This window comes from Canis aureus, chromosome 8 (assembly GCF_053574225.1).
Source record: "Canis aureus isolate CA01 chromosome 8, VMU_Caureus_v.1.0, whole genome shotgun sequence".
NCBI classification, from domain to species: domain Eukaryota; kingdom Metazoa; phylum Chordata; class Mammalia; order Carnivora; family Canidae; genus Canis; species Canis aureus.
In genome coordinates, this window is record NC_135618.1 from 40,282,513 (window position 1) to 40,300,764 (window position 18,252).

At 44.2% G+C, this 18,252-nt stretch overlaps 1 protein-coding gene across 4 annotated transcripts in view; it reads right to left on the reverse strand.

Moving 5' to 3' along the window:
• Positions 1-18,252, reverse strand: part of CREBBP (CREB binding lysine acetyltransferase) — a 126,556-nt gene that overhangs the window by 31,707 nt on the left and 76,597 nt on the right. For 3 of the 4 annotated variants that reach the window (XM_077906404.1, XM_077906401.1, XM_077906402.1), the window contains 11 exons: positions 13,551-13,793; positions 12,098-12,200; positions 11,590-11,736; positions 10,414-10,531; positions 9,607-9,778; positions 9,247-9,291; positions 7,042-7,166; positions 6,249-6,437; positions 4,456-4,872; positions 2,314-2,493; positions 1,132-1,321 (listed from right to left, as the gene is read on the reverse strand). In XM_077906404.1, coding sequence (XP_077762530.1) covers positions 1,132-1,321; positions 2,314-2,493; positions 4,456-4,872; positions 6,249-6,437; positions 7,042-7,166; positions 9,247-9,291; positions 9,607-9,778; positions 10,414-10,531; positions 11,590-11,736; positions 12,098-12,200; positions 13,551-13,793 — 1,929 coding nt within the window. The remainder of the gene's footprint in view (positions 1-1,131; positions 1,322-2,313; positions 2,494-4,455; positions 4,873-6,248; positions 6,438-7,041; positions 7,167-9,246; positions 9,292-9,606; positions 9,779-10,413; positions 10,532-11,589; positions 11,737-12,097; positions 12,201-13,550; positions 13,794-18,252) is intronic. The other variant, XM_077906403.1, reaches the window with a different exon arrangement.

Sequence of the window (18,252 nt, forward strand, 5' to 3'; positions counted from 1 at the left end):
ACTTGTACTTGTTGAGTTTTGGTGTAGTATCAAAAAAGAATACCCACAATTATCTGAAGAAGCTCTTATTCTTTCATCAACCACCTATCTGTGTGGGGCGGGGCTGTCTTCAGGGACTTGAACCAAACAATACAGCACAAAAGAGACAGTAGGTGCAGCAGGAGAATCCAGCCATGTTCGCTAAAATCTCCAAGTCGCAAGATTGTAAAGAAAACACTGTCTACGCTAAGTATGTTTGTTCTGGGAAACTTATTTTTCATAAAAATGTGTTACTCATGGATGCCATGTAACAGATTTGTTAAGTGAATGCTTTTAAAATTTCTATAAGAGTAAATAGCAGCAGATAATCCACATGAACAAGAACTCAAGTGTCCTCAATCTTTAGGAGTATTAACAGGTCTGAGACCAAAAACTTACTCTAGAGTATCAGCCTTGAACAGTTCTTTGTTGACTTTCCCAAATGTGCCACAAGTAGCCCTTAACTTCCTGAACCACATTCCTCATTTACAAGGGTCACCTAACAATGTTCTGACACCCTGCTGACTTCATGCTGGACCTCCAATGGGTTCCCTCTGAGTCCCCCTGCGAGGCTGCCTCACCCCGCAAAGCATCTTCAGTTATCTGCACCCCTCCCACTGCACCAGGCACTGGGTCCTGTTCCACTGCCCATTTACTCTGAGCACACCTTCCCATCTGTAACAGTGCACCCACGTGTAGCCACGGTGATAATTTCCTTAGTGTGGCAGTCAACCTCCTGCTCAAATCTATCCGTGGTCGTCCAGGCCCTACTGAGTAAAGAAAGCCCAAGCTCCTCAGCGGGCACAAGGACTCAGATGCAACTTCTACTTTGGCCCCATGGGGAATGATGGCTCAGAGGAGAGATGTGCTCCTGGGCTGCCCCTCAGAGCTGCGGCTCATTTCTCATTCCCACCATAAACCTCATGGGCCCTCAGGCTGCAGTCTAGCTCTCTGTCATCATTTCTGAAGAAGTAAAACTTGGGGAATGGCAGGCAGAAAAGATATAAGGGGGGGAGACAATTATTTTTCTGCTTTAGCTTTTAACCTGTGGTGTGCAATCCCAACACGATGGAAAAGCAGCACGATAAAACAAGTCCAGGAAACACAACCTACTTTTTTTGCGTGGCTGTGAAGGAGATGTTGACTGAGAGGTGGCCCCATTAGCACTGTTCTCTTCTTCCTCTTTAGCTTCTACTTTGACTTCCGGCTTCTTCTCGTCCACTTCCATCGGTTCTGATTTCTGTTCTGTTGTGTCTGTCTCTTCTTTAACTTGAGAAGATCCTTGTAGATCCTCTTCCATCATCTTGAGAAATACAAAATTACAGGTAATAATGTATGAATAGCAAAGACCTTTATTCTAACTCAGCCTCACTGGAAGTCTCTTAACAATCTATCTGGGCTTATCAAGCTGTACCCTACTCAAGAGTTGCATTTACCATCCCTTCCTTTCCCCCAGGAAGGATTGGAACATCTGGTGTCAGGTGAGTTGCCTTAGGACAGCACCACTGCAATTATAGTCCCAATTTAAAAATTTTATATGCTAGAGTGCTTATAAGACATTGCATATACACACCCCATCACCTGCCCAGTAGTTTTACATGTAGGCATTTCTAGTTTGGAACAAGAATCTTCTTGAAAGTTGGGGCAAGTTTCAAAAACCAAACTGCTCAGAGGGCCAGGCAGGTGAAGTACATGATGCAGCAGGAGGTGTGTGAGCCAGAGTGGGGAGTGGAGACTCCGGCAAATTGGAGCCCAAGCCCCATCTAAAAGCCAGGGCTGAGGCTCCCACCCAGACTGCTGACATAGGAATGTAAGCACAAGGCTGACAGAGCTTCTCATTTTCAAAGAAAAGCCAGAAACCCAGAGTTTTATTTGTAATTCCTCATTTTAAAAAATATTGTGTGGGCCAAACAAAACATGTGGATGGGGGTGGATCCAGCCCATGGCTTGCCAGTCTTTAGCTTTTGCCACAGGTTAATTAATGAATGAGCACACCCTTGTGCAGTCTAACTCTACAGAACTACCTATGAATGAAGAATGACAGTGCAGTCATTGGATGATTCAATCATTTAGAATATAAACCAGTGTCCTCTTCATTTCTGGCAAAATATAGTAAAACCCGTACCTAATACCTAAAAATAACTAATCTATTTTTAACATTTATCCTCTCTGAACCCATCATCAAACAGGACATTAAAACAAAAAGCAGTGTCGTCCATGGAGAACATGCGGTGTCTCGCCTCAGGACGCTTCAGTATGGTGCACACCTGTTCACGCCCCAGGAAGGGCACCTACCGTGGACCCAGGCTCCCCCTTGGCTTCACTGGCATCCGGCTCAGTGTCCTCGGTCTTGACCTCTGCCTTCACTTCCAGCATTGGTACCTCGGGTCCTGTCTGTTGGGAGTTGGTTTCGGCGCTGGCCACCGAGGAAGGAGTGGGGACCCGGTTATCGATGCTGGCGGCTGCCTGGGAAAGCTGTGGAAAAACCAGAATTACATATCTCTGTTAATAAAACAGAAATGATGTTTAATTCTGTTATTCACCGAATACCCAGTTTCTTATGAACATTTCTCAACACTAATCTAATAGACACCCCTATCTGAGAGAACTGAAGAAGAGAAAATTTAAAACAGGAGTCCCAGAGGAAGTCAATGAGGTCGAAACAGAAAGAGCTTCCTACCACGAATGCAGAGATGAAGGTGCAGTGCTTCCTACAGGTTGATATAAAACTATTTTCTGGAAGTAAGTTATTTATTTATTTATTTATTTATTTATTTATTTATTTATTTATTTATTTATTTACGAGAGACAGAGAGAAAGAGAGATAGAGAGGCAGAGACACAGGCAGAGGGAGAAGCAGGCTCCATGCAGCGAGCCTGATGTGGGACTCGATCCCGGGACTCCAGGATCATGCCCTGGGCGGAAGGCAGGTGCTAAACCGTTGAGCCACTCAGGGATCCCCTGGAAGTTTTCTAAGTCACAGAATCTTCTATTTTAAAATTAATTCTTTCCAATAAGGCCATTCAAGTTTACCATAAATGGCTGAAGTGTAGATCTAGAAGTACCCAAGTAGGAAGGGGGATAAAAGGCTGACACGGAACAAGGACAGGTATTTTAGCCTGTGAAGTGCAGGCACAGGGGTGGTGAAGGAGAAGTCAGCAAACAAGGCCAGGAACCACCGTAAGAATTCTCAACTTTCAAAGTCTCACTTATAGTTGTTGTTTGTTTGTTTAGATTTTATTTATCCATTTGACAGAGAAAGAGAGAAAGCAAGAGAGCATGCGTGAGTCAGGGAAGAGCAAAGAGGGAGGGAGGGAGATAAGCAGACTCCATGTCCAGCACAGAGCCTGATGCAGGGCTCAATCCCATGATCCTAAAATCATGACCTGAGCCAAAACCAAGAGTCCGAAGCTTAACCAATTGAGCCACCCAGGTGCCCCTACCTAATAAGAGCTTTAACTGAAGTAAGCAGAAGAGAATATAAAATTACAAAGGAATGTTAGAGATTAGAAATATAAAATAAGGATAAATAATAAGCACAATTCCTAAGAAGAAATATAAACAGTAATGTTATGTTGGGGGTATTTATTTATTTATTTAATATCCTCAGTCTCCAAGAATAAAGTTAATGTATTTCAGGGGGAAAGATGGTTTCTAAGTTAGGCTGATACGAAAATGGATGTGAAGATTTCAGTGATAGGGGCACGTGGGTTGCTCAGTCGGTTAAGCATCAGACTTTGGCTTGGGTCATGGTCCTGGGGTCCTGGGATGGAGCCCCCAGTCGAGCTCCCCGCTCAGCAGGGAGCCTGCTTCTCCCTCTCCCTCTGCAGTTCTCCCTGCTTGTGCTTGCGTGCGTGGGCTCTCTGTCAAATAAATAAGTAAATAAATCTTTTAAGGGGGGGGATAAAAGACTTCAATGGTAACTGGGGCAATGCCAGCAGGTCTGGGAAGGACTGGGCAGAGGTGAGCTACAGGAAGTGCTAACCTGAGTTTGCCATTCTGTCATGAGACGAAAAGTCTCCAGGTCTGAAAACAAGACAGGCAAAGCCAAAGCACATACAATTAGGAAGGAATGTGCCTTGTTTATCATATCCTCATGATGTTAAGAGAAAAATTACTAAAACTCAGAAGACACCTGCCTAGGATAATGGGGGACCAACGGCTCCTATGTACAGACCTATGTTTGATTTCTTTATAACTACTGATTTCTGAAAACTCGTTTAATTAAAAAAGATAATCTTAAGTTACATCCTGCCAGATCCAAACCTGGCCTTTGGAGCCAATGTCGGAAACAAAATATAGCTCCTACAGTTTGATTAGGGTACAGGCACCTTCTGGGGTTGCACCAAGACACAAAGGCAGCTTTGTGACAGGATGTTTTTTATGGGGAAGTCCTCGATTACGAGTCTCAGCCCAAAGACAGATTGCGGGGCTCACCGGTGTGCCAGGAGGCTGGGGGTGCACAGGTGTCGGCTGTTGCTGTGATGACTGCGGGGTAGCCACAGATGGGGGCTGGACTGGGGTTTGAGGCTGTGGGGTCACTTGGGCCGGGGCTGCTGCCTGGACTGTAGGGGTGCTCTGGGTTTGGCTCGCACTGGGCACCGAGCCAGGAGTCGGGGTGGGAGTCTGCCCGGAAGACGACACGGGAGTTGATGGCTGGGTGGGAGCTGCAGGCTGGGGAGGAGTCATCCCGGGTGCCGTCGGGTGCTGGAGAGACGGCATGCCAGCAGCCGTGGAAGCAGGAGGTGGTGTCTGGTGCAATGGTGACTGTGTCACTGGTGGGCAGGGCAGCTGGCTGGCCTGGGGCCCAAGCATGTTCAGAGGGTTAGGAAGAGCAGCACCAGGCACCTGTCCCTAATAGAGAGAACAGAGTATGTTAAAATTATTTCCCCATGTGAAAATGTGACAACAGATTTGAAGAATTAAATGCACGAAAATCTAACCATGGCTTCTTGGTGAGGTCTGCTGGTTTCAAGGGAATGTGCCATTTGTAAAAATTCACCCAGCTGTACACTTACAATAACGTGCACTTTCCAGTGAAGTTAATGCTGTGGAATGCTTTCTTATACTGTGATTTATAGAACTGCTGAAACCTCTGGCTTAAACTAACACATACTCATTCAGCTTACTAGCTTTGTGCTCCAAAACATCTACCCATAGTTTAGATCACTGGAAAAGGTATTTTTCTTTTTATTTATTTATTATTTTTTCTTTTTAAAAAGAAATTATTAAAACACTAAAATGTTTCAGCAAAGTGATTTCCAAATGGAGACTTGCTTCATATTATTTGGACGTTTTAAAAAAGTGATTCCAAATCACTGCGCTAGAGCAGGGGTCTGCAAACTAATGCCCATGGCCCAATCCAGCTAGCTGCCTGTTCTTATAGTAAAGTTTTATTGGAACACAGCCACGCCCATTCATTTATGTGTGAATGACTATGCCTATGGCTGCTTTTCTACCACAACCATGGAGCTGAGTAGTGAAAACAAAGACTCTGTGGCCCACAGAGTTGAAAACATTTACAGAAACAAGTTTGCTATTCTAGAGCAGTAAAGTGCTACAGAAATGAAGAATTAATAAGTATTTAGTGAGTAAATCTAGTGTAGTTAATGACCTTTTTTTTTTTAATACTTCATGTAAAAAATGAAAACATGAATATTATCTTCCAGGGGAAGATTTGGTCTATTCTAAATACATGCACATGTGTACATAGCAACAATCTGATATATCACAATTAATTATCAAAAGAAAAAAGGCACTAAACAGAATGGAAAATAGTTTTCTTCAGCTTTAAACAGAGTACTTAAAAACACGACGAGAACTATTCAATCAATCCAGTTAGCGGACCTCACCCAGGATGACAAGCTCAGAGAGACAAACAATAGGACACACCAACCAAACTGCCAGGCTGAGTTAACAGGCCTGTCCTCACTGTAATATTCAAGGTCTCTCAGGATCACATGTGAATTTAAAACACACAACTAAAAACCAAGAAAATGATAACTAAAAACCCAAAACCCAAAAAACCACAATCCATTCCGTTTGGTATGAAGTTGAATGATGATAAGAGTCATTCTAAAGAAGGTAAAAATAACAAAACTGAATGGGGGTTAAAAAAAAAATCAAGAGATGCTCAAACGTAAAAATAAAACGTGTATTCTGGAATTCTAATCTCATAAGATATGCTTGAGTCAAGAGGAAGCGGGGACCCCATCACTGGTGCACGGTACCTGTGGCACGCCTGTCTGGGCTGCTGGCTGCCCCATGCCTACACTGTTCACACTCATCGCCCCACTGGAGGACTGGAACTGGTTCTGTGGCAGGAACTGGTTCTGTGCAGGTGCCTGGGCCATAATATTGTTGGCATGAGTGCCCATCATGTTCGGAGGCTGAGGCATCCGGGAAGGAGAAATGGCCATCTAAAAGACAAGTATCATCAAGAGATCAGAGGACAAGAGCCAGAGTCTTGAAGATAAACTGGGAGAGACAGAACTCTGAATCCTCCCTTCCCTGTGGAAAGAGAACCATCACTGAGACCTTCTGGCTCCCAGGCACTCCGCATGCTTCCTCATGCAAGGTCTCCAAGGAACCAACTTCAAATTTATCTCTGAATAGAGATCAATAACATGCTATACTTTAAAGGTCAAAATACACCTTTTACGACTTCTCTGAAGCGTTAAGAAAGTAGCCCCAGTAGAGGAAGCCCTAGAAGTCAGGAGACACTGTCAAGGACCTCTCAACGACATATCTGAGATTGCCCACTCCAATCTCAGAACTTGTATCTTCTCATGAAGCCCCAAGTCCCTATGAATTTATTATCCCAATAAAAAACAATGGCCAAATAATTCTCATTTATAGTAATGAAAACCAAAAAGAGAGGGACATATGAAGTAAATAAAGCACAATCAAATCCAGAGGACCAAGCACCACAGGATTCTTGGATCTACAATTTCACTGTGTAGGGAATTTTCCTTATTCAAGCAAGGCCTTCTCAGCACAGCTGAGGCAAAAGGAAGCACTTACCCCTGGAACGGAGCCCATGCTGTTCATCGGGACAGAGTGGTTCATGGGGGATGCTGCACGTGGTCCTATGGGAGCTTGTGGCAACTGTACATTCCCCAAGGACATTGGGGTAAATGAATTCATCCCTGTAAATGCACCCACAATGATTCATTAGAAAAAGTACCCACAGGAAAATAGTTACAACATGCCAAACTCTAAGCAAAATAAGTTAGAATATATATGCAAGATGTACAACAGAAATCACCCAGCAAATCAGAAAAGATGGTGACGTAACACTTATCAAATACAGAAAAATGGCACCAATATGGTGGTGAGAGTGGTTTGGTGGGGTGAGGGCAGGGCAGCACAAGCGGATGAAGGGAGAAAGTCAGGTGAAGCACCAGTGAACAAGGCGGCACCAGGAAGGTGCTCCTACCCTCCAGGGAAGAGGTACTGGCTAAGACCAGGGCACCCATCGGTGCCAATCTCCCTAACACCTGCAAGAGCACATGGCTCCCTTCTCTCTTGTCTGTCCCGTCAGCCCAGGCCTCCTAGCTCTTTGGCTGGGTTTACATTTATTGTTAGAATCTGGGATGAGACTTAAAATATGGTTTTAATTTTATAAGCATGTTCAATGTTTAGAAAGTGCCCAAGGGTCAGCAATTCTCAATCCCAGCCTCCTCTCTCCAGAGTGGGAAGCTCTCCCTTTTGTGGCTACCTTCACCTTCCCAGGGGTATCCACAGTCCACAGGAGTGTCACACTATGAAAGTCACCTCACTGGCTGCTAAATGTCTCCGGACCACAGCGTCTCATTCTTCCTTACTTCCCACAAGCCTGTGAACTCCGCATCTACACGTAAAGCTCTACATCAATGCTGGTTCACGCAAGTCTGAGGACTGATACTGGAAATCTAACAGAATCCTTGAGGTGTTGCTTGAACACTGGCATAGATGTGAGCAGGTCTTAGAGAACATGTGCCTCCCTCAGCGTAACCTTCAAGGACACCTAGAAATGTCACCCTAACAAAATGAGTATCTGCACAGGGCCAAGAAGACTTTCTAGGAATCCTCTCCTTGAGAATTTTATGAACAAGAAAGAGAAAAAGGCAGTACTGAGAAACAGTACCACAAAGAGACCCTCTCCTCACAGGTAAGGGAGGTAGGTGCTTCGCTCTATGACTCCTTCCATATATACTGCTCAACAGCCCTCCTCATATCCCCAATAAGTACAATCTTTCATGTCATCCCTTATGCAGGATTCAGGTACATTCTGAAGGCTCCATTTCCCTGACTTCTTGGTTTCCTTCATTCTTTCACATCTAGTCCCCCGAAACAAGATCCTGAAGTTTCTCCTGAACATCAGTTTACCTACCATGTCTCTTCAGTATGCAATTAAGATTACCACAGCTTTTTAAAAGTTTATTTATCTTTTGAAGTAATCTCTACACTCAATGGGGGGCTCAAACTCACGACCCTCAGATCAAGAGTTGCATGTTCCCCCAACTGAACCAGCCAGGTGCCCCAAGATTACCACAACTTTTTAAATGATCTCTTCTCCCCTCTCAGGACTACTCTGCATATAGCAAGAGAGCAAGGCCTTGCTTTGGAACCTCCTGGATAACATCGCCACCTTATTTTACAACCTATAAAAATGTTCTATTGTTCAAGTCTTGATGTACCAAAAGCTGTAAAAGGCTCAAAATGCTCCTTTCTCAAACTCCAAAGACCATTTCAACCACAAACACCATAGAATCTCAATTTGAGAAAGAACCTTTAAAAGTGATTCAGGCCAGCTGCCAGCACATCCCTGCCTGAGGAGGAGCACAACACTCTTTAGCCAACACCCCCCTCACCGCCTGCACCACGCCCTGCCCCAGGCCAGCTCAAGGTTCTTTTGCAGCCTTCTAACAGGTTTCCTTCCCCTACAACACAGCTTTTCAAGGAAACTCTAACAGTAATATCCTCTCCTGTTCATTAAAAAAAAAAAAAAAAAAAAAAAGCCAAACCCTACTTCTCATCTCCTGGGAGAGCTTTCCTATGGTGTTCTAACTCCCCAATATCACAGATACTCCTATTGCCTGTGGAACTGAATTCTGATCATCAGCAAAAGGAATGGAGTGATTAATAAGGAGCTGTAAAGAAATGCAGAGGGCAAAGAACAACAAATCAACTTTGGCAGCTACTGAATGTTAAACCAAAACATGATTCACAACAATGGTTCAATACCTTGGGACACCTGCACGCGGTTCACTGGCAGGGGCATGGGTCCGTCTGCAATGGCAGAAAAAACCTGCTTATTTAAAATAATCCTTCATTTGGGAATAAGGAATTTTACCTTGAGAACTTCAAACTTAAAGGGAAAACCAGTGAGTAGGTATGAAAGCACTGTGCATTCTGATGCCAGCACACCCTCACAAGGCCTCTCCAAAAATGGGCCAAAGTGGAAGGCCATGGCCACTATCATATAGCTTCCAAAGGGCGAAATCCCCAAGAACATAGTTCTGGAAGCTTAGAAACACACCCCAAACCCAAAAGGGAAAACAAGCCAAGAGACTGAGGGCTGGCAGAAGGAAGTGAAGTCCTTACTTGGAGGCCTCACAGGCTGTGCCTGCGGAATCCCTGGGGGCTGTGCCCCAGGGGCCGGCAGGGCAGGCTGGTTACCCAAGATGCCTTGTTTGTGCAAACGTGACCTCCGTTTCTCTTCTAGTTCTTTTTGTATCTTGTAGATTTTTTCTGCCAGTAAGTGATAGTATTCATCCTAAAAAGCAGTAACATTCAATATTAAACAGCCAAAATTGTAAAAAACACACAAAAAAACCCCCAAAAATCCAAACCCCAACCTGTTTTATATGTTTTAACAGACTAACGCACTTTTAAGTATGTTGTTCTGTTGTGTTTTAAGTAAGCTCTAGACCCAACAGAAGGCTTGAACTCATGACCCTGAGATCAAGAGTCGCATGTTCTACTGGCTGAATCAGCCAGGTACCCCATTATCCAGCACTTCTAACCAAGAAAGCTAAGGCCCAACTTATTGTTGAACACCCAGTGACATTACAGGACTTATCAGACAAGAGGCACTAAATGCACACTGCATTTCATTCCACAGGTCAGTCTTGGATATTGGACACTGGCAGTAACCCAGTATAAGCATTATAAACAGGCCCGCTATAAAGCACATCCGTGGATAAAACACAATTTTACATGCCTTGTTCACCACTGTAATGGTGACATTTGTAGTCAACCAAGAGCTGTGCAGGGGTCTCTCTAGTCAGTGTCCTTGAGGTGATTAGTCTACGTGACTAACAGATCTCCCCGTTTCCAGACATTAAGCCGGATGGATGCAGTTTTTTCTATGGTACGTGTCATGCGGCTCAAACACGTATGGCAACCTACCCTGCTGTTGGCTGACTCGTACATGTCCCCTTCCACTTTCTTAGCGTAGGCCACCAGGTTCTCCATGCGGCGATCCTTTAGGGCTGCTGGGTCAGGGGTTGGAAAGATGGCTTGGACGCTGCAAGGACAACATGCTGTCAACAGACTTTCGAGACACCATCAGTATCCTGCTATTTTATACACGATGACACATACACAGAGAAACAAGACCATCTACTTAAGGGCAGCAACGTACCGCTGAGAGAAATGCCACATCTCTCTTGCCCAGTATACGAACACACAAATGAAGTCACTTTCTGGAGACAATACTGACTTGTCAATTTATCTATACATTAAACATTATTTTGCTATTTACAGTAAGTGCTAGATCATTTCAAGAATAATACAATTTTAAACTAATTTTTAAAGATTTGTTTGAGAGAGAGAGAATGTGAGCAGGGTGAGGAGCAGAGGGAGAGAATCTTAACCAGACTCCCTGCTGAGCGTGGAGCCCAACACAGGGTTTGATTCTTTGATCCTGAGTTCATGACCTGAGCCAAAATTAAGAGGTGGATGCTACCCAGGCACCCTTGAACTCCCTAATTTTTAAACTATTATAAACAATTTTCATTAAGATGGAGGGAAAAAAAAAAACACTCCAAGGAAATTAAACTGATCATTTTCACCTTCAACTTAACTAGCTCGAGAAAGTTAACTGTTGATTTCCTGTCTGTTAACATACTATATGTGGCGCTATCATGCCCTCTGTATTTACTGGGCCCAAATTCACCCAATTCTCATGGGCCTCCACAATTATAATCCTGAGCTCCAAAACAAGGCAAAGCTTCTGAGCTAATAAGCCCAGTGCCCTGTTGCGTGCCAGAGCTCAGAGGATGGAAGGTCTGGCCACACTAGGAGTCTTAACCTTTGTGACAGGGGTCAGAGTTTATGTCCTCCCACAGGGAAGAGCCATGGATGCTCTGACATCTCCTAAATGGGATTCTCTGGCCTGCCAGCAGTGGTTGTGGCTCCATGAACGAGTGTGTGACCACTTCAACTTCTAGGGCACTGTCATCTGGGACTCAGAGGACCATTTAGGAATTAAATCAGACATCAGTTAAACTGCCAAACTGTCCCACTGCTGTCAGCCACAAAGTATCTCCATCATATGTGAGTACAGGAGAGGTAGGCACATACAGTTTATGCACTAGATGGCTCCGCAGGTCCTGAGTGACGTGTTCATGCCAGCCTTTCCGAACACCAGTGCCGGAAGGAGGGGCCGCTGTAGGCAGAGTGCTGAGGGTCCCAATGTTTGCAGGGCTTGAGCCATCGCTCATCAGCGGGCTAGGGGAAAGAACAAGAACATACAGTACACCTACTGCAGTGGAGCAAATGTGCTTCATTTACATGAGGTCTGTCGACCACATCTGACTTTTAAAAATCAGACAGCCAAGGTGTGTGTGTGTGTGTGTGTATATTTGCAGTTTTGTTATACATATGTTATATATATATATAAAACAAAAACAAAACCGTGTTTATTATTTGCTCTACATTTATAATAGTAATAATAAAAAGCCCCCCCCGCCCCCCATTTAAACTATCTTCGCTATCACACATTTAGAAACTATCACAGTTTTGTGATTCCCAACCCACTTTCACATGCTACTGTCACGCAGATAGGAGCGGACTAAAACTTGGGTCTTACTTTGTGGCCCCAAGGGATGTCGGAAGAGCTGATTCTGAAATCAAGTTTGGCGGCTGCTGATCTGTTGTTATTCCTCCTGCTGGAATGTTCATTGGGTTATTTCCTTTAAAGACAGAAAGAAATCAACCAACTCCTAAATTACACTTCAAAGTTTTGATAATATAAACAAGTCACCACAAAAGTAAGTAATTCTTGAGTTATAACCACAGCCACTATAGCAGGAACTCTGCAAACTCTATTTTCAATAATGTAATCAACTTGCACAAACTCAGTTGCAGACTCCTTCTCACTGCATTTTATAACCAAAATCAGGCACTTCTGTGGAGGCTATTTGGTATTATACATGTACTCTGTGGTGGTGCAAAAAACTGTAGCTTCAGACTTATATTCTGGCTTCATTAATATTGTGCTCTCAACAACTACACCGACCTGCCACATATACTTGTGTCAACTTTTCTTTTCCTATCAGAAAATAAAATCATAGAAATTACATGCAAGTGAAAAAATTTGTGTATTCATTTTAAAGTAGGAAAAATTTGAGACCGAGAGAGGCTAACAGTTTTGTCCCAAATTATACCCTCAAATAGGAGTAGTCACCTTACAACTCAGGTCTGAGGGCTCTAACCCAGTCTCATGGCCAGAAGTTAGGTATGCATTAGGGCAGTTTTGTCCAAAGAGCAATAAATGAGATGTTTTTAACTGGTCACTCATAGAAGAGTTATTTTTAAGGTTAAAGTACGTACTCTATTAGGAAAACAACAAAGCTAGCACAACCACCTTGACTTCACTTGACTGATGTAACTGCTTGGCTTAAGCTTAACTTTAAGAGCTCTGTATCAATTTAAAGAAAAATGTTAAAAATAAAACAATATGCAGAGATTGTGGAGATGTGTGAGTGAATGAGCAAACCCTGGCTAATGACGTGCTGAGATGACAGCAGGAAATGCCATGCCAGGGAGAAGGCCGAGGCAGGAGGCATTTCCAGAGACTCCTGCAAGACCACTGCCCCGGCTGGGCTGGTCATCTCCAGCTATGGGTCAGCCCATGACCAAGATGTGCCAGGAAGTGGCAGGCCACCTCCGAGCTCTCCACCAGATCAGTGGTCGACAAGTGGGACAATCGTAATTCTAACTCATGAGATTCTGCATTCTGAGCCATGTGAAATGCCTTTATGAAAACTGTCCAGATAGGAGTGGCATAGCAATCCCATGTTGGTTTGTTTTGCAAATGCTTCTCTTTTCTCAAGCCTGTAACATCTTCCCTGCATGGGCACTGCAGCCTTTCCTGGAAGTTCTTTATTTCAAACATTTAAAAGATATCATCATCATCATCATAACTTATATACATATTACTTTGAATTTACAGTAACAGTAAACAGCTTTGGGTTCCAGAAAGACTTCTCATTCCCACTGCTGCATTGGATAAACAAGTTCTTGAGTGTTCCTTCACCTACCCAGGGGGTTGAGAGTCCTCATCTGCTGGTGAGTTTGAGGCTGTGCTGGTTGCTGGCCGGGAACCTGAGGCTGCAGCTGCGTCTGGGGCTGGTTCAGGTAAGGGAGTCCAAGAGCAGCGTACGCGCGCTGCATGGAGCTGGGGTCTATGGGATTTGGATTACTTAAAGAAGCGGCATTCTGCTGGCCTGTGCCAACAGAACCAATTGTGTTCTGAATCCCACTAGCTGGAGACCCCAGGATGGCTACAACAACAAACAGACAGACAAACGAAAAAGGTAAGTAAAAGGGAGAAGTTCACAAATGATTGACAAGCTACTGAGAAGCAAGTACAATTTCATCAAATCTATCTAAGTATGTCACGAGGCAACAGAACAAGGCTACTGAGAATGGAGCTGCGCAGAGAAAGGGATTCTGGCCTGGTCACCTATTCTGCACAGCAGCGCTTGAGGAGCAAACACTTGAAAATTCAAGTTTTGATCTTACAAGGCAACAGACCACAAAATCAGAGATCACTTAATGAAAATTATGTATTAAATCTAGAGACTCAGAAGTCCATTTCGGAGGAGTGGCAAACACATGACAAGATAAAGTGTTCTCATGGGGCAGGAGGTGGTGTGTCATCTGCCATTACTGACATGAAGTCAGGGGGCCCCCTTGGCAGCTATTTTCCCTGGGGTCCTTCCCTGCTCTCCTGCACAGGTAAGAGGATTAAAGAAGAGGCAGAGGTGACACCCAGCTGGTCAATTTTGTTACTTATTAATAAATCAAGGACATAATCTTTCTAAAGACAAAATTGCAATTCCTCAAAACTTACATGTATAATGGCATTAACATCACACCTGTCCTCCGGTTTCCTAGCAGGAAGGCCCCATGCTAAGCTGTCTGGCTACCTAAAGCCGTTCAAGAAATACTGTACCTGACTGACTGATCTAGCTATAATTAATGGATGGAACGAGGCTTGGTGATTCTGTGTGGATTTTCATTTATTCAGGTATCACTTCAGTACCACTGAGATTCAGGAACTGGCATAACCTCACACAGCCAGCCCCAGCTTCCACCACCCGGCCTTCTGATGGCTTGCAGGGCACTCTACCATCTACCAGGGTGAATCCCAAAAGACCAGAGGAAAATCTGTGGCAACATAAAGAACCCCATTCCTAAGGACTTCAAAGTTAACAGAGATGACCCCAAATTTGCATCTCCTTGGTCACTTCAACTCATCCCTCTGTCCAACCATCCAAATGTCCTCTTTTGGTGACTTACCATAAGGCAGAAGTTTATGTCCTACTATTTATTCTTAAGAGTTCCCTTCTTTCCAACTTCCCCAAACTTTAGAGTCATGTTATAAACAGTGGCTTATAATAAAACTGATACTATAACATATGATCCTTGATACATTAAGCACTAATCACAAAGCTTTCCTTTCATATTCAATTATGTGTAAAGATAATATTCTCACATTCACCCATGCAACCAGAACATAAACACTTCACATACTTATCAGAGAATTTTAATTAAAGTTATGTATATTTAAAAAATCTTGGTAATTACACATTCTACACTATTAACTTTTCTAATAAGGATATTCTGATCTCAAACTCATTAACGCTCATTAGACACAATTACACACACCAAGCACCTCATTATAAAAGAAAAACATTTCCCAAGTACACTTTATGACAAGCATGTAACTTAAGTCATGTATGATTTCTTTTAAAGTTAATACTCCCCACCACACAGACTTTTAACATGTGCCTGCCACATTCCTAAAACTGACAAGGCAAATTTTCTAAAAGAACTCTGATGTTAGGGGCGGCTGAGTGGCTCAGTGGGTTAAGCATCAGAGTCTTGATCTCAGCTCAGGTCTTTCTTTCTTTCTTTTTTTTTTTTTTTTTTAAGATTTTATTATCTATTCATGAGACACACACAGAGAGAGGCAGAGACACAGGCAGAGGGAGGAGCAGGCTCCATGCAGGGAGCCCGACATGGGACTCAATCCAGGGTCTCCAGGATCACGTCCTGGGCTGAAGGCAGCGCTAAACTGCTGAGCCACCAGGGCTGCTGCCCTTAGCTCAGGTCTTGATCTCAGGATAGTGAGTTCAAGCCCTGTGTTGGGCTCCACACTGGGCATGGAGCCTGCTTAAAAAATAAAACAAAACACTGATGTTAAAAAGAAAGTAATAATGGTAGGATGATTTATTTTTCTATCATCTAGTGGTATAAGAAAGAACAGACCTAGACTATATTTGCTATACACAGTGATGAACTGTGGAGAGGAATTTAAAGAAAGAAGGTGTCTATGTGGCCTTCTGTTTCCGGGTAAAAAAATAATAACCTTTCCTACAATATTCCACTTTCATCCACCCAGCCTCAAATGCCATCCTTTCCATCAAAATGCCCCACCTTAGGGTGAATGCCACTCCCAAGCCAAAGGCCATTTATGGGCAAGCCAGTCTCCCATGGAAGCTCTGACACTATCACTGTATTTGTATTTATTAAATGCATGTATTTCTTTCATATAAACATTATGGTGGTTTTTTTTTTTTTTTTTTTTTTTTTTTTAATAAAAACAAAATACACTACCCATCAGGAGACAAGTAAGCATTTGGAACTTGCCAACTCTAACAATTCAGATATACGGAAAACAAAGCACAAAAAGGTAAAATAAGGTCTCTGACATTGGAGCATGGTCCAATTGGAGTCCAAATGCCAAATGCTACTTTTGAGTGACACAAATACCTCAGGGTAGGGGAACGCAGATATCTACTATCGGAGTGACGGCTGGCTCCAAGAGGAGTCATCACGAAAAGTAAACTCTTGTTTAAATTCTGTTCTGCGGGCTCAAGACATTACCCTCCCTCTTAGAAGTTCTCCTGATCTCTTGAGTGGCAGTGAGGCTTCCTATAATTCCCACAACACCTACTGGGCCACTCTGCTTCTCTTTGGGCATTTACACTTCATGTCCTCCCTCCATCCCTCCATAGACGGAGCAAGTACAGGGTTGGCTGGGAGAGAGAACACATTAACCTAATAGCCCCCCTACCCTGGAACATACAACGGCAGCTCTGGACCCCAGAAGGAGAAAACCACACTTATCTCATCACTCCTGTACACTCCCCTCAAGGCAGCACCCAACATGGGGCTCAGCTCCAGGTGCTGCACATGGTGCTGAGCACACAGCCCCGGAGAGCTCCCTACAGAGCTCAGGGCGCCCGAGTGATTGCCCTCCCAGCACACAGCACCACGGGCCTTGGTGGGAAACAAAATCAAGGGGTGCTAAAAGCAGCAACGCTCATTTATCTGGCATCACTGAGAACGAGGCCTTCCACATTAATCACTTTTATACATTGACATTTACCTCTTTAAATGTCAAAACTTCTTGTTCTTTTTCCCATTTTTACATCTTCTTTCCTTTCTCAGAGCCTAATGCTGTATTTCATACATACTATGTCACCTCACACAGCGTGGTTCTTCACCCTCTGTGTCAGTGCCATTCCTGCCAGCAGCAAATCTTCAAAATACCCCCAACATTTCCACTGCCTCACCATTCCCCTTCTGATCAATCGGGAGACTATGACCCTGGAAATAAAGGCCAAGTTTTATAGTGGACTCTCTTCAGGACCCACCTGCCACTTGTCATGTAGGTCAAACACAGTCCTTCCTCCAAGAACAGAGATGCACCACTAACAGGTCTTGCGCATGGGGCACACTGCGGACATTCAAGTCCGCAGTCATTCTCAGTAAAAGTGGACATGACTTCAAAATCCAATGAAAATTGACAAAAACTAAACTTCAAAGCTTTGTCAGCATGGTGGGAGATATACCACAGGGCAGGAGAAGCAGCTACTAACTAGTCACCACTTAGATTTCTACTGGAGAAGTCACGATGGAATGAACTTAGACCTGCAGATGTCTTGGCAGAGTGGCTCCCACGCCCGTGTGCCTCCTGGGTGCTGGGTGTACCAGGATGGGCTTCCTTTCCAGCATCATCTTTTTTTTTTTTTTTTTTAAAGTAATCTTTACATCCCACGTGGGGCTCAAACTCAACCCTGATTTCAAGAGTCGTATGTTCTGCCAACAGAACCAACCAGGCATTCCTCCAGCATCTTCCTAAGCATGGAGCAGGGCAGGACGAGAAAGAACACTCGAGCCCCAGGGCCAGACCTCCAGCACAGCCACTGCCAAACAAGCGCACACAGGCATGCAATAACTTCCCCTCAGAAGCCAAACGACCCAAAAGGGGCCACACTGTGGGACCTAGGAGAGCAGACAGAGAGCTACTCTGATGAAATACATCACCACCGACTGCTAGGGACCTAAATCAGGGCCAGACAAGCCTACTGCTCTCTACTCCTACAGCCGTTCAAGTTCTAGGGTAATCTGCTCCCCATACCAAGCCCAGGCTGTCAAAAGAGGCACCCGAGAGTCCTAGAAGGGCTCTTCAAGGGGAAAAACAAGGGTGTGTTTAACACTTACTGTGCCCCCCGAGTAGGCTGCTCCATGAGCAGAAGCTTTAAGGATGTAGAGCTGGACTCATGTCATGAAGGAAGGTGCTGAAAACCAGAGCAGACAGCCAGACCAGGTAGTGAGGGTCCAGCCCCTGGGGGTATTCAAGTGCCAGAGCAGAGGACTGCTGACTTAGATGCACCACCATCGTGCTGCAGCTTAGCCTGCATCTAATGTGGCTGTGGGCAGTGAGCA